Here is a 24,458-nt window from a genome sequence, read left to right as displayed (position 1 = left end):
TAGGGATCCCCAGGCTCAAAGCCCTTCCTGCTTCCCCTTCTTCCCCTCTCCCTCTTTGCTTCAGCATCCTGGGAGGATTCCATCCCTTCCTCTGCCTGTGGTCCTATCTCCATCAGGATTAGGGTTGGGATCAAGGATTCCCAATGGCTTGGGACCATCCAAACATCCCTGCAGGAAGGCATCCCTAAAACATGGCTCTGCCTTGGCATTGGGTGCTCAGAAGAAGCCACCTGAGGCTGGATGACCTTCCCCAAGATGTTCCTACACCTGACAAAGCCACCTGCAACCAGAGAGAGAGGTCTGAGATGTTCCTGGGACAGAGAGGTTTCTTTCCCTGGATTCAGGAGCTTTTCTGCCCCTCCACAACTCATTGGTGAACAGGACTCAACCACAACAAATAAGGCAGCCAGGAATTCACCCAGAACTCATCCCATTGACTTCCAGAACGAGGAGGCCCAAGAACAACTCATGTCTTTGGAGACCACTATGGAAGTCTTGAAGGAGAAGACCTCCAAACCCAACTGCAGCCCTTCTTCTTTAGATGTGCTCCTGGCTCCTTACAAACCTTCCTACAAGGGGTACCTGTGCTGCTGGCTCAAGGAAATCCTTTTATGACCTCCCAAGGTAAATCCCACCTGACTTCCAGGTCTTCAAGATGCCCACATGTGGGCATTGCCCTTGGAGGCCAAATTTAGGTCTCTCACCCAAAGCCATCCTGTGATCCACTTCAGATTTGTGGGCAGAGTCAGAAGAGTAAAACCAATTATTTCCTATCAAGTTTGAGCAAGGTTTATCCCAACCTTTTCCCAGATGTTGACAGAGAATGTCTCCAGAGAATGTTTTGTCTCAGGGGTCTCCTTGAAGGGTTCTTCTGGCCCATGGGGGGTTTTGTCTGAATGGATGGCAGCAGAAAACCAGGTTATTTGGGGAACAGCCACAGAAGCAGCAAATTGAAATGTGGCCTCTCAGGAAGGTCTCCTGGCCAGAAGGAAACCAGAACTTCTCAGCAGCAATGAGGAAAAGTGAACGTCACTGCCCTAACGATGATGGAAAATGGTTGGATGGGAAAGGAAGAGGGGAACAAGGAGAAAAAAGCTGAAGGAACAAGCTTCCAGGAAGCATCCCCAAAGCACACGAACCTCAGGTGGTTCCTCACCAGCCAGCTAGGATTAAGGAAAAGCAGAGGTAGGGATGTAGGGCTTCAATAGTCCTGGGAAAGCACAGCCCATGCATCCCGCAGGATTCAGTGGACCAGTGTGGTCTGTAAAGCTTTGAGGGTGTCTAATTAAGGAGGAGATGCTAATTGGGACCTATGGAGAGATTCTGGGCAGGGTCAGCTCCAGCAGTGTCCACCACCTCCAAATCTGGGTGGTGAGAAATGAAGGAGGGCTCTGAAATCAGCTTTGGAGGAATCTTAGAAGATGGGGGAGTGGGAGGTGATGGTGGAAAACTGCCTTCCAAAGAGGTTCAGCTGCAAGGAAGATAATCCAGGAATATTTTTGGGAGGGACTTACCCGAGGGCCAGGGAGTCCACGGAGACCTCTTGGACCTGCTGCTCCAATGCCACTTTCTCCCTGAGGAAGAGAGAATCCCTGAGGTCTCATGGAGAGCAGGGACACCACTCCAGGTGGTGGCTGATGAGTTTGGACATGGTTTGAAAGCCACAGAAAGAGTCAGGAGGGAATGACTTCCACGGGTGATGGAAGCAACCATGGAAAAGTGGGGCAAAGAGGGAGGAAGCTGATGGATGGGATCAGAGCCAGGGGGTTGTCCCACTGCCATTCCCAGGATCTCAAATGTTTGTGAGCCTCCTGGCAGGGGTGGCACTGACCTTGTTGCCTTTGGGTCCAGGTGTCCCAGGAATCCCCTGGAGAGCAAGGAAAACAAGAGAGAAGGGAAAACTTGGCTTTGCTTTTCATAGAATTATAGAATCCTAGAACTGGCTGGGTTGGAAGGGAGCTCAGAGATCATCAAGTCCAACCCTTGATCCACTCCCACTGCAGTTCCCAGCCCATGGCACTGAGTGCCACATCCAGGCTCTTTGGAAATATCTCCAGGGATGGAGAATCCACCCCTTCCCTGGGCAGCCCATTCCAATGGCTGATCACCCTCTCCAGAAAGAAATTCTTTCTCATGGCCAACCTAAACCTCCCCTGGCACAACTTGAGACCTCTTGTGCCCTCTTGTCTTGCTGAGAGTTGCCTGGGAAAAGAGCCCAACCCCCCCCTGGCTCCAACCTCCTTTCAGGGAGTTGGAGAGAGTGATGAGGTCTCCCCTGAGCCTCCTCTTCTCCAGCCTCAACACCCCCAGCTCCCTCAGCCTCTCCTCAGAGGATCTGTGCTGGATCCCTTCCCCAGCCCAGTTGCCTCCTTTGGACCTGCTCCAGCACCTCAATCTCCTTCCTGAGCTGAGGGGCCCAGAACTGGACACAGGACTCAAGCTGTGGCCTCCCCAGGGCTGAGCACAGGGGCAGAATCCCTTCCCTGGACCTGCTGGCCACGCTGTTCCTGAGCCAGCCCAGGATGCCATTGGCCTTCTTGGCCACCTGGGCACACTGCTGGCTCCTCTTCAGCTTCCTGGCAATCCAGACTCCCAGCTCCCTTTCTGCCACTCTGTGCCCAGCCTGGAGCTCCCCATGGGGTTGTTGTGGCCAAAGTGCAGGACCCGGCACTTGGAATGTTGAACCTCATCCCGTTGGGATCAGCCCAACTCTCCAGTCTGTCCAGGTCCCTCTGCAGAGCCCTCCTGCCTTCCAGCTGATCCACACTTCCCCCAGCTTAGTGTCATCTGTGAATTTGCTGATGATGGACTCAATCCCCTCATCTAAATCATCAATGAAAATATTAAACAGAACCGGGCCCAACAGTGATCCCTTTCCTTGAGGTTCTCCTGTCCACAGCTCGAAGAGGGTGAGAGCCCACCCAGCCCAGACCCCAGGTCCTCAACCTCTTTTCCCAGCCACCCTTCTGCTGATCAAAAGCCCCTGGGGTGCTGTAGAAAAGTCACCTCTTTTCCTGGGGGTCCTGAGGGTCCTTTGGGTCCCGAAGATCCGTTCCGTCCTCTCTTCCCACGTTCCCCCTTGGAAACAAAACCCTTTAAGGAGGGGAACAGCCTGATGGAAATATCCTGCTTTTCCCCATCCAGGAGCTGATGCTCCCAGGAGTTTCCTGCAAGCAGGAGGAGCAGCCACTGAGGTTCTCCTGGTGTGGACTTCTTCTTGTTGAGGAGAAAGGACTCCAAGACCCTGATTTTAGACACTTCTCTGTCCCCTTTGGGATAACAACCCCAAGCCCCTTGCTCACACCCCCTGCCTTATCACCACTCCTTTTCTTCCCAGTTATCCCATCAAGTCACACCATTAAGTTGCAAAGCAGAACAATGGGTCCCCACCTTGCTTTGGAGCTCCGTGGATTTTTTTATTTATTATTTTTTAGGCTGAAGGACATCTCCCTCCACCAAACCTTTTGTCCCAGTCTTCCCCCCCACTTCTAGCAACTGGTTTAAGAAATGTTATCACTTCTCCTTTGGCAACCAAGCTTTTTTCCTGCTTCTCTTCACTGCCCCAGGGTCTGGGCCACCATGGACAACCTGGTGTAGGCAATCTCAGGAGGACCACAGTGGTCCTCACCTTGAAGGCAACTCCCAGATGATGTCCCCTCAATTCACACCACTTACCTTTTGTCCTGGCATCCCAGGGACACCTGGAAACCCTCTGTCCCCCTGTGACCCCGGGGTGCCAGCGATGCCACGGATGCCCTGGATGCCCTGAGCTCCTGGAGGCCCTGGGGTCCCTGGTTCACCCTGTTGAGTGAATCACAAGGAATTCAGATCTTAGGGGGGGGTTAACTGCTCCCCTAAGGGTGCTGGAGAAAGCCTGAGGTGTCTCCTTGAATTCCCATGGTCAGTACACAGAATTTGGGACACCTTGGTCCATAAGAGAGGGTCCTAGGGCTGGAGAAAGGGCTGTGCCATGGATTGCTGAGAGGAGAGCCCCATCCTGCATTCTGCCAGAGCTCTCCAGAGAATTCAAACTTCTGCATGGCTGTAAAATCCCAAGGGATCACAGAAATGCATCTCTGCTGGGACCACAGTTCCCTCTGTTCTTTTTCACAGGTGAAGGTGGCCCTGCTTGTTTCAGAAGTGATGGACTAGGTGACCTTTAAAGGTTCCTTCCCATCCAAACCATTCTGGGAGTTTCCTTTTTTTTCTTTTTTGGTATTTATCTTATGGCATTTATGCTTTGAAAAATTCCTTCAGAGGACACAGAAGACTCTTTTTGTCCCAGCATCATTTGATGGTGTTCCTGCCTTCCCAGGGTGGGACTGGTTTTGCTGCTTTATCTTTGTAGCTTCAGCAAATTCTGTGCTCCACACCCAATGGTGGAAAGCAAGGACTCCAAAGAGAAAGAAAAACCCAAGTGGGAGCTTATCTAGGAGAGAAAAAAGACTTCCCTTAAATCCAGGTGGTCCAGCTTGACCCACAGGACCTCTGAATCCAGTTCCTGGTTCTCCCTGCAAAGAGAAGGAGAAAGTCAGGAAAAATCAAGACTCTCTGCTGTGATCCTTCAAAATGAGAACTTGCTTTATGGTGCTGTCCTGCTTTGGGCCAGGAGAAAGGGGATTTTCTGCCTTGTGCTTTTGCTTTCAGCTCAGTCTCTTGTCAGGAGCTGCACTTGCTGAAATTCACAGCAAGTTTCTCAGGCAGTGGCTGCTGCTGGGACTGAGCCCACTCCATGGTTATAGTTACTGCTGGAGAATGGGCTGCAGAGCCAAGGACACTGCTCAGCTCTGAGGAACATTTTGCCCTCCAAAAGGAGAAAAGGAGTCAAGAGGTCCCACCTGAAACCCTCCTGTGGGGAGGAACAGACAAGAGAAATGACCAGAATTGACCAAACAGAGGATTCCATCCCATCCACCTCATCCTCAGGAGAAATTGGAGGGATCCCCAGGCTCAAAGCCCTTCCTGCTTCCCCTTCTTCCCCTCTCCCTCTTTGCTTCAGCATCCTGGGAGGATTCCATCCCTTCCTCTGCCTCTGCTCCTGATCCATCCCAGCCTGAATCTGTGTGTTCCTGCCTCCAGCTCCCAACTGCTCCTGAGCCCAGGATTCCAGCCTGGACTTTCCCAGGGCTGCCCTGCAGCCTCAGTGGGGATGGGAGAGTTCTTGGGGGAAAGGGGGGAGGAACCTGGGATCAATTTTCCTGTAGATTTGTAGAGATTTAGTCATTTTTCCTATTTCTCATTCCTGTTCCATTCAAGCTGTGTAGTTTAGTTCCCAACCCATCAGTCTCTCTCCCTTATTCTCTCTCCTTTCTTTATCAGGGAGGGGAGGGGGATTAATAGAATCAGTTATTTGGTTTAATTGCCAGGGCAGTGTTAAACCCTGGCAGGTGCTCCTATGGAAAACCCATCTGGAAGTTGGAAACCCATCTGAAGAGCTGATCCTACCCCAGGAATGTCCACAGAGCCCTCCCTGACCATCTCTTGCAGATAATGGGAAGATGATAAAGATGCTGAGAACATTTAAACAGCTTCAGAAAAGTGGGATCTGAGTGGCAGGGACATTACTGGAGATGGTGTCAAAAGGCTCTGGGTGAGATGTCTGTCTTCTAACATCACCTTTTTTTTTTTTTTTTTTTTTTTTTTTTGGGGTGGGTGTCCTGTCTCTGTGGGTTGATCTGCTCCCTACTCACCAGAGAGATTCTGGGTGCCTCCCAGCCCCACATCTCAGGAGGTTACCTGGACACCTCCCCTTGAGATGAAGAGGTCAGGCATGGAAATGGAGGAGGGGGAGCTGGAGGAAAGCTCTCACAAGGTAAGAAGAGACCCCCTTGGCTTGTGCCACCATCATCATTTACCTTCTGGCCATTTTCACCTCTGTCTCCTTTGGTGCCCTGGGAAATGAAGAGAGTTACCCTGCAGCAGAACTTCAGTGAAAACCTCAGCAAAGGCTTCATCCCCTCTGGCAGCATGGACCAAGTGGTCCCTCTGACCTCCATCCCTCTTCCTTCCCCAGAGGACATGGATTTGTGACTGAGGAAGACCCAAAATGCCCTAACACAGAAAGGAAGGGATCTGGAACAGCTCTGCCAGGAAGAGAGGCTTTGAGAGTTGGGGTTCTTCAGCCTGGAGAAGAGAAGGCTCCAGGGAGAACTCAAAACACTTCCAAGAAGCTCCAGGAAAGCTGGGGAGGGACTTTGGACAAGGACCTGGGGTGGTAGGACATGGGGGAATGGCTCTAAGTTGGAAGAGAGGGGATTTAGGTTGGACATTAGGAAGAAATTCTTTAATTTGAGGGTGGTAAGAGCCTGGAACAGCTTCCAGAGAAGCTGTGGCTGCCCCACATCCCTGGAAATATTCAAGGTGAGTTTGGATGGGGCTTGGAGCTGGTGGGAGGTGTCCCTGCCCATGCAGGGGGTTGGGACTGGATGAGCTTTGAGGTCCCTTCCAACCCAAACCATTCCAAGATTCTATGAAAATATGGTTTTGGGGTCTATCTCCAAGTGAGATATAAAAGCCCCAAGTGCTGTTCCAGGGAGTGTTTCAGAGCTGCACAACCCAGGGGCATTTGGATCTCCTTGCATCCAGTGTCCATCAGGATGCCCAAAGATGGGAGAACTTCAGTCCTTCCATCAGCTGATTTAACTGAGCCACTTGGGGGGTTCTGACCCTGCAGAAGGGGACAGGGCTGAAAGGACCCAGATGACAGAAAAGTGACCCAAGCACAGCCCTGACACAGATTATCCTGGGGATAAATTTCCCAGGATTGCTGTGGCTGCCCCATCCCTGGCAGTGTCTCAGGTCAGGTTGGATGGGGCTTGGAGCCCCCTGGGCTGGTGGGAGGTGTCCCTGCCCATGCAGGGGTTGGGACTGGATGATCCTTAAGGTCTCTCCCAACCCAAACCATTCCATGGTTCTATGAATCTGTGACTTTCCTGTGACAATTCCCACTTTGGGCCACAGCTGGTGATGCTGACACTGACCCCACAGCTCACCTTTTCTCCAGGTTCCCCCATCTCCCCAGGCTGCCCCTGCAAGACAAGAACCAGAAACCTTCCAGCCACATCCCAGCATCCCCAGGGGGTTATCCCACATGGGATGCTCAACCAGCAACCCCTTCCCCACTGGGCTGTGCCATTTGGGGACAACCACCTCTCCACCTGAATATTTGGGTCCACCCCAGATCTGCCATTTGGTCCCTACAAGCCTTGGCTGCTGCATGAAATGGTGGTTACTGGGGCCTTTCCTTCTGTCCTGTCCTTCTTCCAAGGCTGGATTTTGCTCACCTGGTTTTGCTCACTGATCCAGGAGAAAATGAAAATCAGGGGAAAAAAAAAAAAAAACAACCCAAAAAATCCCAAACCCCTGATTTTTTTGCCCTGGTTCCTGCAAGTGATCATGTAATGGTGGTTACTGGGGCCTTTCTTTCTGCCCTGTCCTTCTTCCAGGGTAGGATTTTCCTTGCCTGTCACCTGGTTTTGCTCACTGATCCAGGAGAAAATGAACATCAAAGGGAAAAAAAAAACCCCACAAACCCCAAAACTCTGATTTTTTTGCCTTGGTTGTTGCACGTGTTCATGCATTGGTGGTTACTGGGGCCTTTCCTTCTGTCCTGTCCTTTTTCCAGGGTTGGATTTTGCTTGTCCATCACCTGGTTTTGCTCACTGATCCAGGAGAAAATGAAGATCAGGGGAAAAAAAACCAAAACAAAACCAAAAAGCTCCAAACCCCTGATTTTTTTGCCCTGGTTGCTGCAAGTGTTCATGCATTGGTGGTTACTGGGGCCTTTCCTTCAGCCCTGTCCTTTTTCCAGGGTTGGATTTTCCTTGCCCATCACCTGGTTTTGTTCACTGATCCAGGAGAAAATGAACATCAAGGGAAAAAAAACCAAAACAAAACCAAAAAACCCCAAAACCCTGTTTTTTTTTTTTTTTAGTTACTCCTGAGCTTGTGGCTGGAAGGAAGGGAATGAAAACTTGCATCCCATCCAGGGATTAAAGATGGGGCTGTGACAATCCCAGTTTCCACCAGACCAGGACAATCCCAGGTCTCCCACAGGCCCTGGATGTCCATCCCAGTTCCCTCTCCCTTTACAGCCTTCTCCTGGTCCCAGAAGCTCAGGCCAGGGAAGTGCTACCACTACCTTCTCTCCTTTGTCTCCACGGATTCCTGGAGCTCCCATTTCTCCCTGGAAAACAAAAGGCAACCCCTTTTTTCCCTTCCCTCTTTGGTGGGTGCTGCTCTTCTTCCTGCACCAATTTTTGGCAAACGTGGGGGGAGGAACATCCCCTTTCCATCACCTGGAAAAGGTTGGGGATGTCCCTGACCCCACCCCTCTTATCCTGTGTGCTGGAAATGCACACATAAAATTTTATTTATAATTTTATAAGTTTATAAATAGATATTATAATTTTATAACAATTTTATATTTTATAAATAATTTATTTATAAATTGCAAAGCAAAGGCCAGATCTGAGTGGGAAGGTGAGGGTCTCCATGCCCCCAGGTTACTGGAGATGTTAAAAGATGCTACAAGAGTTTCAGGGAGGTGGGACAAGTTCACAGAGGAGAGATTCAGGATCCTCAAACCCCCAAAAGCCTGGATCAGGTTCAAGCCTGATCATTATCAATGATAATTGATAATGATCATTATCAATGATCATTATCAATGGCCAAAATTATTGATGAACATCCCTTAAACCCACCAGCCTGGTCATAATTCCTCAGCTTCCCAGCCTTGGATCACCATCCTGGCTCCATCCCAACCCCATCTTGTTTGGATTCTGCATTAAAAGGTGCAAAAAAAGCACTGACCTTTTGGCCATGAGAGGGTGGATCTGCTGGGCCATTTTCCTCCTTCTGTAAGGAAAAAAAAAAAAAAGCAGGTACAGATCAGGGCTGGGATGCAGAGATATGGAATGAGATAAAAAAGACTGGGATAAGAGGAGCACAATGTGAATTCTGTACCTTAATTCTCCTTGGGTGGTGAGGGCCTGGGTAAGCCTTGAAGTGGAAAAAAAAAAAAAAAGAGGAAAGTGGGAGAGCAGTTGGAGAAATGTTTCAACCCTAAGCCATGGAAAAGACAGCAGGGAGATGGGAGGAAGGAAGTGGAGAGGTTGGAGGCATCTCGTGGGGAAGTTGTGGATTAGGAAGGATCAGGAGAACCCCATCAAAATGCCCCTGGTTGGATGTGGGGTGGATCCAAGCTCCTCCTGATCTGCTCCAGCCCAGATGGGGCATCTGAGAGCTGGTGCTGCCTGATGCACGGGGGCTGCCAGGGTTTGTGGACCAAGAAATGCCCCAGGACCAGGATTTTGGCAATAGCACAGGTGTCCTGCCTTACCCCTGGCCCTGAAGGAGGTTAAATTGGGATGAGAGCTTGGAGAGAAATTCTTGGGAATGAGGGTGGTGAGAGCCTGGCCCAGGTTTCTCCATCCCTGAAAGTGTGGAAAGTTGGATGGGGCTTGGAGCCCCCTGGGCTGGTGGGAGGTGTCCCTGCCCATGCAGGGGTTGGGACTGGATGAGCTTTGAGGTCCCTTCCAACCCAAACCATTCCAGGATTCTATGAAAATATGGTTTTGGGGTCTATCTCCAGCTGAGATATAAAAGCCCCAAGTGCTGTTCCAGGGAGTGTTTCAGAGCTGCACAACCCAGGGGCATTTGGATCTCCTTGCATCCAGTGTCCATCAGGATGCCCAAAGCTGGGAGAACTTCAGTCCTTCCATCAGCTGATTTAACTGAGCCACTTGGGGGGTTCTGACCCTGCAGAAGGGGACAGGGCTGAAAGGACCCAGATGACAGAAAAGTGACCCAAGCACAGCCCTGACACAGATTATCCTGGGGATAAATTTCCCAGGATTACTGTGGCTGCCCCATCCCTGGCAGTGTCTCAGGTCAGGTTGGATGGGGCTTGGAGCCCCCTGGGCTGGTGGGAGGTGTCCCTGCCCATGCAGGGGGTTGGGACTGGATGAGCTTTGAGGTCCCTTCCAACCCAAACCATTCCACAATTCCATCATCTTCAAGGGAGGCAAATGCAGGAGGACCTGGATATTTTAAATGCTCCAGATTTGTGAGGACATCACCTCAACAGCAAGATTGGGTTGGAGTTTGTCTCTAAAATGCACTCAGCCCAGGAGGTAAAAAAAAAAACAAAACAATGGGATATTTTTTTTCCTCCATGCCAAAGAGTTGCAGCCCCGTGGCAGAACTCCCTTGTTCTGAGGGGGAGTTTGAAAGGAAGGATTTTGATTGAAGAACTGAGGTACCAAAACTGTCAGCAGAGTTTCATAGGGATTCATTCACACCCTTGTTCTGCTCCTTGACTTCTCCCAACCTTCCAATATCTGAAGGGGCTCCAAGAAAGTTGGGGGAGGGCTTTGGACATGGGGGGGTAGGGAGAGGAGAAGGGAAATGGGTTAAAACTTGGAGAGAAAGGGGAGATTGAGGTTGGAGATGGGGAGGAAATTCTGGAATTTGAGGATGGGGAGAGCCTGGCCCAGGTTGTCCAAGGAAGTTGTGGCTGCCCCATCCCTGGCAGTGTCTCAGGTCAGGTTGGATGGGGCTTGGAGCCCCCTGGGCTGGTGGGAGGTGTCCCTGCCCATGCAGGGGGTTGGGACTGGATGAGCTTTGAGGTCCCTTCCAACCCAACCCATTCTATAATTTGATGTTGGTGGTTATAATAATAATATTCCCTGATATTCCATGATTTTAGCTGTCTTCTCATGGCATGGATGAGCCTAGCTCAGTGCTGTTGTTCCTCCTGGGAACTCAAGGTGAGGGTCACTGCTTTCAGAGAAATTTTACTCAAACTTAGGGGAAATCTCTTGTTCAGAGTTCTTCCTCCTTCATTCCTGAAGGTTGGTCCCTCTCTCTGTTAAATTTTATAAAAATCAACTCTTTATGCTTTCCATTTTGGGGGTATTGTGTTAAAGCTGACAATGAAACTTGGGGACAGACTTCTTAGCAGGGCCTGTGATAGGACGAGGGGTTTTACACTCAAAGAGAGGGAGATTCAGACTGGAAATAAGGAAAAAAAATATAATGAGAGTGGTGAAACACTGGCCCAGGTTGCCCAGAGAGTTGGTAGAAGCCCCATCCCTGGAAATATTGAAGCTCTCTCTCTCTATTTATATATATATATATAAATTTATATATATATGTATATATAGACACATATACAAATATCTTCTAAACTCTCAGGACCCAAAGCACCCTTCCCTTCTGCTGCTTTCTCCATCTAAGTCCCCTCCTTGATAAAGTTTGATTTTCTTCACTTCTTCTTTTCCAAACATCACTTTTCCCTTGCCAGACAGAGGGAGCACAACCTGCTCAAAAAAAAAACAAAAAAAAAAACAAACCCAAGAAACATCTTCTCCTGCAGCTGCTTCTTGGTTTGTTTATTAATATTTCTCTCCAACCTTTCCCACCCCCAACTCTGCCTTCATTTTGACTTTCCCCAAGAGGACAACTGGAGTTCCCCTCATGCCCGTGTGTTTGAAGACAAGATTCCATGGTGTCCTCACTCACCGTGGATCCAGATGGGGATTTCCAAGCTCCTGGGGCACCAGGGGGATGAACCTGTGATGGAACCAGCAAGGAAAAGTCACTGCTTCCTCCTGGATCATGTTGGGGGCTTTGCTCTTGCACACAGGCCAGCCCAAAGGGGTGAAATTGGGTCTTTACCATGTGTGTCTGATGCTCAGCAGATCTCCTGGCTCTGCCATCCCTTGGGGGCATGGAGTCATCTCCTGAATTCACATTTTCCTGTGGGAAGGGCATAATATTATTATAATCATCATCATCATCATCATCATCATCATTATTTGGGGAAGAACAACACGATGTCCCAGTATAGGTTGGGGGCTGAGCTGCTGGAGAGCAGTGTAGGTGAAAGAGACCTGGGGGTCCTGGTAGACAAGAAGATGCCCATGAGCCAGCAATGTGCCCTTGTGGCCAAGAAGGCCAATGGCATCCTGGGGTGCATTAGAAAGGGTGTGGTTAGTAGGTCAAGAGAGGTTCTCCTCCCCCTCTATTCTGCATTGGTGAGGCCACACCTGGAGTATTGTGTCCAGTTCTGGGCCCCTCAGTTCAAGAAGGACAGGGAAGTGCTTGAAAGAGTCCAGCACAGAGCTACTGAGATGATTAAGGGAGTGGAACATCTCCCTTATGAGGAAAGGCTGAGGGAGCTGGGGCTCTTTAGTTTGGAGAAAAGGAGACTGAGGGGTGACCTCATCAATGTTTTCAAATATGTAAGGGGTGAGTGTCAGGGAGATGGAGTTAGGCTTTTCTCAGTGGTGACCAGTGATAGGACAAGGGGTAATGGGTGTAAATTGGAGCATAGGAGGTTCAAGTTGAATATCAGAAAAATTTTTTTACTGTAAGGGTGACGGAGCCCTGGAACAGGCTGCCCAGGGGGGTTGTGGAGTCTCCTTCACTGGAGACATTCAAACCCCACCTGGACACGTTCCTAGGGGATGTACTCTAGGGGGCCCTGCTCTGGCAGGGGGGGTTGGACTAGATGATCTTTCCAGGTCCCTTCCAACCCCTAGGATTCTAGGATTCTATGATTGATTCTATGATTCTATCATCATCATCATCATCATCATCATCATCATTACATTATAGCATGGTTTGGGTTGGAAGGGACCTCAAACCTCATCCAGTTCCAACCCCCAACATCTCCCACCAGCCCAGGCTGTGCCATTTGGATCAAAAATGCAGCACCAGGCAGCTCCATGCTGAGGTTCACAGCAAGGGCCCAGTGAACAGTGGGGATTCTGGATCAATCTCTTTGTTTAAAAGAAAAACTTGCAAGACAGGCAGTAGGGTCAGCTCACAGGAGAGAAAGAAGGGTCTAGGATCCTCAGCAGAGACAGAGAAGATCATTTTATTGGCAGAGAAAAAGGCAAAATTCAGTTTCAGCAAAAAATGTGCACACACGTTCTTGACTTGTGAGATGGTTTCAGCTTTGTGGACAGAGAAGATCAGAGAATCATGGAAAGGTTTGGGTTGGAAGGGACCTCAAAGCTCATCCAGTCCCAACCCCCTGCATGGGCAGGGACACCTCCCACCAGCCCAGGGGGCTCCAAGCCCCATCCAACCTGACCTGAGACACTGCCAGGGATGGGGCAGCCACAGCTTCTGGGGGCAACCTGGGCACCCAGGGGCTCAGCACCCTCACCCCAAAGAATTTCTCCCTCCCTCCCTCCCCAAGAAACAGAATCCTGGAATGGTTTGGGTTGGAAGAGAACTGAAAGCTCAGCTCATTCCAACCCCCCTGCCATGGGCAGGGACACCTCCCTCCCAGATTGCTCCAAGCCCCATCCAACCTGGCTTTGAACACTGCCAGGGATGGGGCAGAGACTCTTTTCCTGGGCAACCTGGTTCTAAAGCTCAGCACCCTCACCCCAAACAATTTCTCCCTCCCTCCCTCCCTCCCTCCCTCCCTCCCTGCCCAAGATCTCCTCTCCATCTCCCCTCTCCCAGCTGGAAACCCTTCCCCCTCGCAGGGTCCCATCCCTCCAGGCCCTTGTCCCAAGTCCCTCCCCAGCTTTCCTGGAGCCCCTTCAGGCACTGGAAGGTGCTCTAAGGTCTCCCCATTGATGGTTTCTGAGTTCCCCAAGATGTCATCTAAATCCACCTTCTTCCAGTTTGAAATCTAATCTAAATCTACCCTCATCAGTGAGCTGGATGGGTTGGATGGCACCATCAGATGAGACCACGTGGACATTTCTCTCCATCCTGCCTCGGGTTTACCTTCAGAAAAGCTGTGAAACACTTTTACTCTTCAGGATGGGTCCAAATGAGGCAATAGCATCACAAGACACCAGCAAGATAAATCCCACGGGTTGCTGAGCCCTCGCTGAGGTGTTGAAGCCCACCCTGATCTCATAAAGCTGCCATTTCCTGGGGTGATGGGAAATTGCAGGGGGTTAATAACCCTCCTTCATCTGATATTCCTCTGCAATTTGAGCAGTTTTCGTGCTCTGAGATGCCAGCAATGAGACACCTCAAAGAGATGGAGAGAGAGAGAGGCTGCTGCTTTTGATAGGAATGATTTGCTGCTGGCAGGTGGCAGGGTGAAAGAGAAAGGAAAAGAGAGAAGGGGAAAAGAAAAGAAAGGAGCAAGTGAAATTAGGGCAGGAAAGAGAAAAAAAATGGAAATAAAAGGGAGAGTGGAAAAAAAATTATTTCTGTAATGAAAGAGGTAAAGAGAGAAAAAGATGCTCATCATGGAGCCAAGGAGGGGCATTTATCTGAATTAACTCTGAAAATGAGTAAGCTTAACTGCAGGGGATTTGGGAGACAAAAGGAGGCAGGAATTGGCTGCTACGGGCTTGTAAAATGCCAAAAAGAAAAAAAAAATGAAAAAAATAAGTAATACAAAAGTGTCTCATCCAGAGGACACGGGCACCACTTCTTGCTGGGGCGTGTGGTCCCTGGGCTCATCCTGCCTCCTTCTCACAGTTAATTTCCTTTCCCCCCCATTAACTCCTGCCAGCCAGAAATTGCACCTCAGAAATGAAGCTCTTGGGTTATTACAGGATGATTTTTTATTTTTTTTTTTTCTCCAGGGCGCCGTGAACCTTTTTAAGAGGTAAAAATTCGTGATGCTGGCAGCTGAAAGCAGCGGCTCCAGTTTGCATCCCCCCCCCACCCAGGGGCAGCCACCAGGGATGAGAAGATGAAGGAGCTGCAGGAAGAGAGGGGCTGCTCCTCTTTCCTTCCCTCTGGACCAAGTTTTCCCCTTCTCCTGGGAAGAAAAGGGGTTTTTTTTCACCAAGAGCAACAGAGGAAAATGCCCTGGGGTGCGGAGCCCATCCTTCTGGGGGAGGGTGTGAAGGGCACAAAAGAATTTGTGGTGGTAGATGCCTGGTTTTGACAAATTCCCTTTTCTAAAATCACAGACTGGTTTGGGTCGGAAGGGACCTTAAAGACTATCACAGAAACCATAGAATTTTCAGGGTTGGAAGGGACCTTAAAGCTCCTCCAGTTCCAGCCCCCCTGCCATGGCCAGGGACACCTCCCACCAGCCCAGGGTGCTCCAAGCCCCATCCAACCATAAAAACTTCCAGGGATGGGGCTTCCACCACCTCTCTGGGCAACCTGTTCCAGGCTCTTCTTGCTGGTTTGGGGAAAGACTTAATTGGAACCTCTTCATGTTGCTGTAATGTTCAGCCTCCCAGTATTTAGCTGCTCCAAGTGGTTTATATTTAAGAACAGCTTGCTCTGAAAACAACAAAAAAAAAACCCATAGAAAAAAAAAAGGAGGTGGGTGTTGAGGGGGGAGGTTGGAAGTCAGGGAAGGAACCAGGGAATTGCTGCCCAGGCTGAGGAATGTGTTTTGGAGCTTTCAAAAGTTAAGAGAAGTGCCACATCAAAGTATTTCTGCAGTTTCCTGGAGAAGTGGTAAAAAAGAAGTTAAAAAACCAAACTGCAGACTGTCAGTGATGCTGAGGAGGCTGCGTGGATTTACAGTAAAACTGGGAGGAAAAAAATGTTTCAAATGACATTAATGGGAACTTGCTCTAAACCTGATGAGTGAAACTCTCCTGTGCCTCATCCTCTGCTCTGATTCATGGAAATCCATTCAAGTAAAACCTTTCTGGGTGTCTTTTGGATTTTCTGTTGACCCCAAAATCTTAGAATCATAGAACTGTCAGGGTTGGAAGGGACCTCAAAGCTCATCCAGTCCCAACCCCTGCATGGGCAGGGACACCTCCCACCAGCCCAGGGGGCTCCAAGCCCCATCCAACCATAAAAACTTCCAGGGATGGGGCTTCCACCACCTCTCTGGGCAACCTGTTCCAGCCTCTCACCACCCTCATGGGGAAGAACTTCTTCCTAACTTCCAATCTCAATCTCCCCTCCTCTACTTTGAATCCACCCCCCCTGCTCCTATCACTCCCTGACATCCTACCACTTATTATCCCACTATTTTTCTGTCCAGCACTGCTGGAGAAGACTCACATGGCTGCTGTCCTGCTGTGCTTGTCCTTCCAGCCTCTCCTCCGTGGACTCAAGAAGCTCCATGGATTGGTTTCCTTGCAGACCATCTTCTGGGTGTGGTGGGGGCACAGCCAAGCTCTGCAGAGGGTGGTAGATGAGCAACAAGACAATGTCCCAGACTGCCACAGTGGAAGATGGAAAGGAAGACCCTTTCCACAGAATGACAGCATCATTCTGGTTGGAAAAGTCCTTTGGGATCATCGAATCCAACCATTAACCCAACTCTACCAACCACGAACCCAGCTCCACCAAGACCAGAGCTTGGACCATGTCCCTCAGCACCACATCTTCACAGCTTTTAAACACCTCCAGGGATGGTGATTCAACCACCTCCCTGGGCAGTCCCTGGGTGTTTGATAACCCTTTTATTGAAGAATTTTCTTCTAATCTCCAATCTAAACCTCCCCTGGTGCAACTTGAGGCCATTTCCTCTTGTCCTATTGCTTGAAACTTGAAAGAAGAGGCCAACCCCCCCCTTGCTTCAACCTCCTTTCAGGGACTTGTAGAGAGTCAGAAGGTTTCCCCTCAGCATCCTTTGCTCCAGGATCAACACCCCCAGGTCCCTCAGCTGCTTCTCAGCAGATTTATTCTCCAGACCCTTCCCCAGCTCTGTTGTCCCATCCCTGGCAGTGTCTCAGGTCAGGTTGGATGGGGCTTGGAGCCCCCTGGGCTGGTGGGAGGTGTCCCTGCCCATGCAGGGGTTGGGACTGGATGAGTTTTGAGGTCCCTTCCAACCCAAACCATTCTGGGATTCTATGAGGAGGGGTGAGGGACCTGGGGATATTGAGCCTGGAGCAGAGGAGGCTGAGGGGAAACCTCCTCACTGTCTCCATGTCTCTGGAAGGAGGTTGGAGCCAGGGCTGGGCAGTCTCTTCCCAGTCTCAACCCAGGTCCCTCAGCCCTTCCTGGTCAGATTTGTGCTCTCCAGCCCCTTCCCCAGCTCCATTCCCTTCTCTGGACACTCTCCAGCCCCTCAATCTCCTTCTGCTCCTGAGGTCCCCAGAACTGACCCCAGGATTGGGGGTGCAGCCTCCCCAGTGCCCAGCACAGGGGGACAATCCCTGCCCTGCTCCTGCTGCCCACCCCACTGCTGAGCCCAGCCCAGCCCAGTCAGGATCCTGGTGGCCACCTTGGCCACCTGGCCACACTCTGCCTCATATTCAGCCCCTTTCTGACCAACACCTCCAGGTATTTTTCCACCAGGCTCTTTCCAGCTGCTCTGCTCCAATCCTGGAGCATTGTGGGGGAGGTTTCTGGCCTCTTGTTTCATGCAGATGAATCCCACCCCCTTTTTCTAACTTCACTTTTGACTTCAATAGAACAGCAGCAAACCTCAGGGAACTTCAAGGATTTGCCCAGTTGGGCTTTGAGAAATGCAACCACTTTGCATCAACAAAAAATCATCAGAAATGGCCCAATTGCCCCTGTGCTCAGCTCTGGGGAGGCCACAGCTTGAGTCCTGTGTCCAGTTCTGGGCCCCTCAGCTCAGGAAGGAGATTGAGGTGCTGGAGCAGGTCCAAAGGAGGCAAGGGGAAGGGATCCAGCACAGATCCTCTGAGGAGAGGCTGAGGGAGCTGGGGGTGTTGAGGCTGGAGAAGAGGAGGCTCAGGGGAGACCTCATCACTCTCTCCAACTCCCTGAAAGGAGGTTGGAGCCAGGGGGGGGTTGGGCTCTTTTCCCAGGCAACTCTCAGCAAGACAAGAGGGCACAAGAGGTCTCCAGTTGTGCCAGGGGAGGTTTAGGTTGGACATTAGAAAGAATTTCTTTCTGGAGAGGGTGCTCAGCCATTGGAATGGGCTGCCCAGGGAAGGGGTGGATTCTCCATCCCTGGAGATATTTCCAAAGAGCCTGGATGTGGCACTCAGTGCCATGGGCTGGGAACTGCAGTGGGAGTGGATCAAGGGTTGGACTTGATGAGCTCTGAGGTCCCTTCCAACCCAGACAATTCTAGGATTCTGTGATTCTATAATTAGGAGTCAACCAAAAGGCATCTACATACCCTGCTGGGAGAGGTGTTTGTCCCTCCTGAGTCTGTCTCCTCCTTTCTTTCCTCAGATGTTTTCCTCAAGGATTCAGGAAGGTTTCCTTGGGGCTGGTGCTCAGGTTCAGAACCCTCAGCAGATGCACCCTGTGGAGACCAAAGGAAATCTCAACCCAACTGTGGGATTGGATCCATCTCTGTTGGGGCAGGAGGGATGCACCTGGACCACAGCCTCTCATAAGCTGCAGGGTCAAAGCTTTAATAAGCTCTAATAAGCTGCAGGTTTTTCAAGGAAAAAAACCAGGATGGGGATGGCTTGGAAATGGGTCCAGCCTGTGGTGGGTTTGGTTCAGAAGACAAGAAAGAGAGGAAAGGAGAAGGATGTGCAACCTCTTGCTGCAAGACACCAGATGGGCAGGAACAAAGATCTCAAAGATCTAGAAAACTCCACTCCAACTGCCCCACTGTTTATTTTCACCTTGGGGAGTCCTGCAGATGTTTGCAGACTCAGCTCAGCCTCCACCTCCATGCTCTCTGCTTCTTCTCTCAACTTGGGGCTGGTCAGGGTGTCCTGAGAAGTTTCAAACCCCAGTGAATCCTGCAACATCAGGAAAAAAAAAAAAAAAAAAGCCAAAAAAAGGTGAGTGAACGTGGTCTGAACTCCCAGGAACCACAGATATGAAGAGCTGGATCCTGATGACTTCTTTCTGCTCACTGCCCCACTTCTCCAGCATCTTCTATCCCACCTGGTGGCCTTCAATTCCCAGCTGAACAATTCCCAGCTGGCCACCTCCAAACCTTCCTTCCAAGCTAGTTCTGCTTTCCTGAGACCTCTCTTGCTTTTGAGGCTGGCCTGGTCATTGCTTCTGATGCTTTCAATCCAATCACCCTTCCATCAATCCTGAGGGCTTTGGAGGACATCTTCTAGCTACCTCCATCAACAACAAGTGTTGACAAATTCCTTTATTTCCACTGAATAAAAAAAACCCCAGAGTGCTTGGCAATCCCACAAGTTTAACCTGAAGACCCTTGGAGGCCACAAGGATCTTCCAGCAAGTCACCATCACCTGCTTGATAACAAAGGTGACCCTGAAGCCCTCAATAATTTATTTCTGTCTCTCCTTTCCTTCCCAGGTCTCTCTGCCCACCTAAAGGTGACACCACTGAGGCCATGTTTGGAGGCATGCAGAGGTACCTGCTTTTTCCTGGAGGTTTTGCTCATCCTGGAGCCACCCAGCTGCTGGACCAGCCCATGAAGCCCTTCCTGGAGGAGCAGGTTGGAGAGGTCCTTCAGCACTGCCAGCTGCAACCAGTGGAGACCATTAAAGCACCAGTCCAGTGTCACCCTCCTGTCACCCTGACACATGACACTGTGTCTTGGTTTGGGCCAGGAGAAAGGGGATTTTCTGCCTTGTGCTTTTGCTTTCAGCTCAGTCTCTTGTCAGGAGCTGCACTTGCTGAAATTCACAGCAAGTTTCTCAGGCAGTGGCTGCTGCTGGGACTGAGCCCACTCCATGGTTATAGTTACTGCTGGAGAATGGGCTGCAGAGCCAAGGACACTGCTCAGCTCTGAGGAACATTTTGCCCTCCAAAAGGAGAAAAGGAGTCAAGAGGTCCCACCTGAAACCCTCCTGTGGGGAGGAACAGACAAGAGAAATGACCAGAATTGACCAAACAGAGGATTCCATCCCATCCACCTCATCCTCAGGAGAAATTGGAGGGATCCCCAGGCTCAAAGCCCTTCCTGCTTCCCCTTCTTCCCCTCTCCCTCTTTGCTTCAGCATCCTGGGAGGATTCCATCCCTTCCTCTGCCTCTGCTCCTGATCCATCCCAGCCTGAATCTGTGTGTTCCTGCCTCCAGCTCCCAACTGCTCCTGAGCCCAGGATTCCAGCCTGGACTTTCCCAGGGCTGCCCTGCAGCCTCAGTGGGGATGGGAGAGTTCTTGGGGGAAAGGGGGGAGGAACCTGGGATCAATTTTCCTGTAGATTTGTATATTTGTGTATATTTAGTAATATTTTTCCTATTTATCATTGCTTTTCCATTCAAGCTGTGTAGTTTAGTTCCCAACCCATCAGTCTCTCTCCCTTATTCTCTCTCCTTCCTTTATCAGGGAGGGGAGGGGGATTAACAGGGAGCATCAGTTATTTGGTTTAATTGCCAGGGCAGTGTTAAACCCTGATACACCACAAGGGCAGCCACCCCAAAACAATGAGTGATGCTTTTCCAGTGGTGCTGATGGGGCTGAAGCTTCATCCCCACAGCCAACCACTGATTTCAGTACAGGTCTGAAGCTGATTGATGGTGGCTCTCCCCATCCTAAAAAAAAACCAAAACAAACCCACAAACCAAGCCCTACATTTGGCCATACCATAGAATCATTGAGGTTGAAAAGGACCCTTAAGGTCACCAAGTCCATTCTGTCAACCCCAAACCATGTCCATAGGTTTTCTCAACACCTCCAGGGATGGGGACTCCACCACTTCCCCCCTGAGCAGCCTGGGCCTATCCTGACCAAACTTTCTGTAAATAAATTGTTCCTAATACCCAACCTCAACCTCCCCTGGTGCAACTTGAGGATGCTTCCTCTCATTCTATCACTGGTTAAGCAGGAGACCAACCCCCACCTCCCTACAACCTCCTTTCCAGGAGCTGTAGGGACCAAGAAGTTCTCCCCTCAGCTTCTTGTCCTTTAAATGAACCAACCCCAATTCCCCCACTTGCTCCTTGTAAGACTTGTGCTCCAGACCACAGAATCATAAAATAATTAGGGTTGGAAAGGAGCTTTAAGAGCATCAAGTCCAACCATCAGATTGGTCAGACCCTCACCTCCCTTGGTCTCATCTCCAAGATGCTTAAAAAAAGGAGCTGAAGGTAATGAACTCAACAACTCTAGAATATCTGCCTGGTAGATATTAAAACCTGGACCCCATCACACTTCCTGAGCTTGATGACAACCTTGAGGGTGGGGAAGGAGGCCACCAATCTCCCACTGCTCTATCTCACTCTGATTATTTCCAAGTATTTTTTTTTTATGAGGGAAGGAACAACCCCAAAGTGGACTTTGTGCAAAAAACAAGGCACAGAGCGGCCAGAACACCCAGAATTTTCCTCCTGTCAACCTTGTCTTCTTGTGAGTGCCACTTGCTGGACCTGGGGGAGCAGTTGTAGCCTCCAGAAGACCCCAGGGAACAGATGAAAAAGCTTCCTCAGAATCAGAAGGAAGGTCAAAATCTTACCCACCTTGATACCATTTGCTTCAAAAAGCCTCTCCAGATCCTGCAAGAGGAAAGAAAGGGTGAGAACTTCTCCTCCTCTCTCTTCCAGCCCAAGAACCTGGTCCTGCAGGTGATGGTGCCTAAACCTGGGGGCACACACTGGGCCCCTTCTGCCATCCCAACCCCAGGCAGAGAGGACAGTGTGGAATTTTTGGTAGCTTTGGTTTTATTTACCTTCATTTCCACTCCTCTGCCTGGTGGACCGGGTTCTCCCTTCAAAAAGAACAAGAACAACTCAATAATTAAGTCATTAACCTGATGAGCAGCAAGAAGAGGAGCTCTGAGGAGAAGCAAGGGTCATAAATATATATGGCCCTTACTCTTCTACCAGCTCAGTGGTCACCCAAAAATCCCTGTGGGCTCAGAGAGAGGGGCCCAGACATGAACACGATCAGAATAGGGTCGGGACCAGGGCTTTGCACCATCCCCTTCTCCATCTCTTGGCAATGCAACTGAGTGTAGAGAAACACAGGTTGTTGAGGCTTCCCCAGTGACAGTGATGGTGTTGGAGGAAGGCCAAGGTGGCCCTGTCAGACCCCACAAGGTGGGTGCAGCACTGTCACATCCCACAAAGTGAGAAGAGATCCCAAGATGCAGGGGACAAACCAAACATCACATCCCAGGGAGAGGGAACATCCCTACATCCCACAGAGGGGACACAGGGAGGGTTCCCCAGACTGAGGGTAGACCCAGGGAGATTCAGACTGGACTCCCTTGCCTTCTAAACTCCCTCAGAGAGGAGCCTGGGTGTGACTGGGCCCAATCCTCCTCTAATTAAACTCTTTTAATGACCCATTCGGTGAGATTAATTTCGGGAATTCTCAGCGCAGTACTCAGGAGTAAGGTTCTTACCCAGGGGGGTTGTATCAAAACACAACTTGGCTTAAAAATGAGTGAGATTATAAAGAATGTGAGGTTACAACTAGCAGAATTATAAAGGAAGGTACTTTTAAAGCAATGGATTACAGTTTAGCAAAACTTCAGAAAGTTGTCAGCAGAGCACGTTACAACTAACAAAACTTAACAAAGCAACGGGGAGTAAAACTTCACAAAGTTGGTGTCCTGGTTTGGGCCAAGAGAAAGGGGATTTTCTGTCTTGTGCTTTTGCTTTCAGCTCAGTCTCTTGTCAGGAGCTGCACTTGCTGAAATTCACAGCAAGTTTCTCAGGCAGTGGCTGCTGCTGGGACTGAGCCCACTCCATGGTTATAGTTACTGCTGGAGAATGGGCTGCAGAGCCAAGGACACTGCTCAGCTCTGAGGAACATTTTGCCCTCCAAAAGGAGAAAAGGAGTCAAGAGGTCCCACCTGAAACCCTCCTGTGGGGAGGAACAGACAAGAGAAATGACCAGAATTGACCAAACAGAGGATTCCATCCCATCCACCTCATCCTCAGGAGAAATTGGAGGGATCCCCAGGCTCAAAGCCCTTCCTGCTTCCCCTTCTTCCCCTCTCCCTCTTTGCTTCAGCATCCTGGGAGGATTCCATCCCTTCCTCTGCCTCTGCTCCTGATCCATCCCAGCCTGAATCTGTGTGTTCCTGCCTCCAGCTCCCAACTGCTCCTGAGCCCAGGATTCCAGCCTGGACTTTCCCAGGGCTGCCCTGCAGCCTCAGTGGGGATGGGAGAGTTCTTGGGGGAGAGGGGGGAGGAACCTGGGATCCATTTTCCTGTAGATTTGTAGAGATTTAGTCATTTTTCCTATTTCTCATTCCTGTTCCATTCAAGCTGTGTAGTTTAGTTCCCAACCCATCAGTCTCTCTCCCTTATTCTCTCTCCTTTCTTTATCAGGGAGGGGAGGGGGATTAATAGACAGCATCAGTTATTTGGTTTAATTGCCAGGACAGTGTTAAACCCTGACAGCTGGAAACTCTGTTACCCTCATGTGCCAAGATAAGGTTAGAAACAGAGACAGAGAGAGATAAAGTTAAAAAGAGATAGAGAAGATTTCACCACCCTTGGATCCAGCAATGATCTTGGTAGGAAGTTCAGGTCCTTGGATGGCGGGCAAGCATCCAGCATTCCTAGGGTGCCTCTTTGATGCCCCCTGACCCCACCATTTTTTGGGGGGCTTTGGCATATTTTGCAAAGCCAGGTGGTCACTTGGACCCCTCCAGATGGGATGACACAGCAATAACAAATAAGGACAGTGTCCTGCCTGCCAGGGTGGCCATCAAACAGAGCTCCCCTTGCCAGGCCAGCGTTCAGCTTGGGATGGCCACTAAAGGAGGGGATGCTCCTGTGGGAATAGGGCCCTGTTTCTCAGGGTGGTTCCCCAAATGAGGGTCTCTCCTTGAGAGAACAGGGTCCAGATGGCTTCTGAATGAGCCCTCCACCTGAGTACAATGTCCACTTTGTCAGGGTGGCTGTTTTGAGACAAATGTTCTTTCAGGGATTCTCCAGCCCCCACGGTTGGTGGCACCTCCAGGAGGTGGCTGTGGTCCTGGTGTCCCTCCATCCCACTACACCCAGTCCAAACCAAACATCTCCAATGGGTTGGACTCCCAAAAGCAAGTCCCATGGATGAGCTGTCCATCTCTTCTTGTCCAGCACCCTGGGCCACTGTTGTGGACAAAAAATCAGGTGAGCTGCAAAGGTTTGGGAAAAGTCCATTGGTGGGGTGAGGAGCATCTGCTGAAGAGGGAGGGGGCTGTCCTGCCTCTCTGATGGGCTTCATTTCACTGAAATCTGGTTCCTGGAGTGACAGATTCCGGTGGAATGAAGGGCACCAGGAAGACCCAGATGGTGCTACATCAACATCTTCTTTCACCTGAAGAGTTTATTGTCAGGGTGCACATCTGAGGCACAGCCCTCAGGGCATCTCACATGGATGAGTCCCTGCAAAGACCTTGTCCTGGTTTGGGCCAGGAGAAAGGGGATTTTCTGCCTTGTGCTTTTGCTTTCAGCTCAGTCTCTTGTCAGGAGCTGCACTTGCTGAAATTCACAGCAAGTTTCTCAGGCAGTGGCTGCTGCTGGGACTGAGCCCACTCCATGGTTATAGTTACTGCTGGAGAATGGGCTGCAGAGCCAAGGACACTGCTCAGCTCTGAGGAACATTTTGCCCTCCAAAAGGAGAAAAGGAGTCAAGAGGTCCCACCTGAAACCCTCCTGTGGGGAGGAACAGACAAGAGAAATGACCAGAATTGACCAAACAGAGGATTCCATCCCATCCACCTCATCCTCAGGAGAAATTGGAGGGAT

General features: G+C 50.3%; 1 protein-coding gene across 1 annotated transcript in view; it reads right to left on the bottom strand.

Annotated features, from left to right (window-relative positions):
- Window positions 1-24,458, bottom strand: part of LOC139791758 (collagen alpha-1(VII) chain-like) — a 128,618-nt gene that overhangs the window by 37,413 nt on the left and 66,747 nt on the right. The window contains exons 44-61 of the mRNA XM_071734356.1: window positions 21,437-21,475; window positions 21,228-21,263; window positions 19,182-19,289; window positions 18,465-18,584; window positions 18,005-18,133; window positions 15,967-16,083; window positions 11,680-11,760; window positions 11,524-11,574; window positions 8,965-9,000; window positions 8,812-8,856; window positions 8,141-8,185; window positions 6,993-7,028; window positions 5,856-5,891; window positions 4,459-4,511; window positions 3,676-3,808; window positions 3,007-3,078; window positions 1,832-1,867; window positions 1,515-1,574 (exon numbers count right to left, since the gene is read on the bottom strand). Of these exons, the coding sequence (XP_071590457.1) occupies window positions 1,515-1,574; window positions 1,832-1,867; window positions 3,007-3,078; window positions 3,676-3,808; window positions 4,459-4,511; window positions 5,856-5,891; window positions 6,993-7,028; window positions 8,141-8,185; window positions 8,812-8,856; window positions 8,965-9,000; window positions 11,524-11,574; window positions 11,680-11,760; window positions 15,967-16,083; window positions 18,005-18,133; window positions 18,465-18,584; window positions 19,182-19,289; window positions 21,228-21,263; window positions 21,437-21,475 (1,233 nt within the window). The remainder of the gene's footprint in view (window positions 1-1,514; window positions 1,575-1,831; window positions 1,868-3,006; window positions 3,079-3,675; window positions 3,809-4,458; window positions 4,512-5,855; window positions 5,892-6,992; window positions 7,029-8,140; window positions 8,186-8,811; window positions 8,857-8,964; window positions 9,001-11,523; window positions 11,575-11,679; window positions 11,761-15,966; window positions 16,084-18,004; window positions 18,134-18,464; window positions 18,585-19,181; window positions 19,290-21,227; window positions 21,264-21,436; window positions 21,476-24,458) is intronic.

Source organism: Heliangelus exortis, chromosome 1 (genome assembly GCF_036169615.1).
Source record: "Heliangelus exortis chromosome 1, bHelExo1.hap1, whole genome shotgun sequence".
Classification (NCBI taxonomy): domain Eukaryota; kingdom Metazoa; phylum Chordata; class Aves; order Apodiformes; family Trochilidae; genus Heliangelus; species Heliangelus exortis.
Note: the sequence above shows the minus strand (reverse complement) of the source record. Positions and strands in the feature narration are given on the sequence as shown.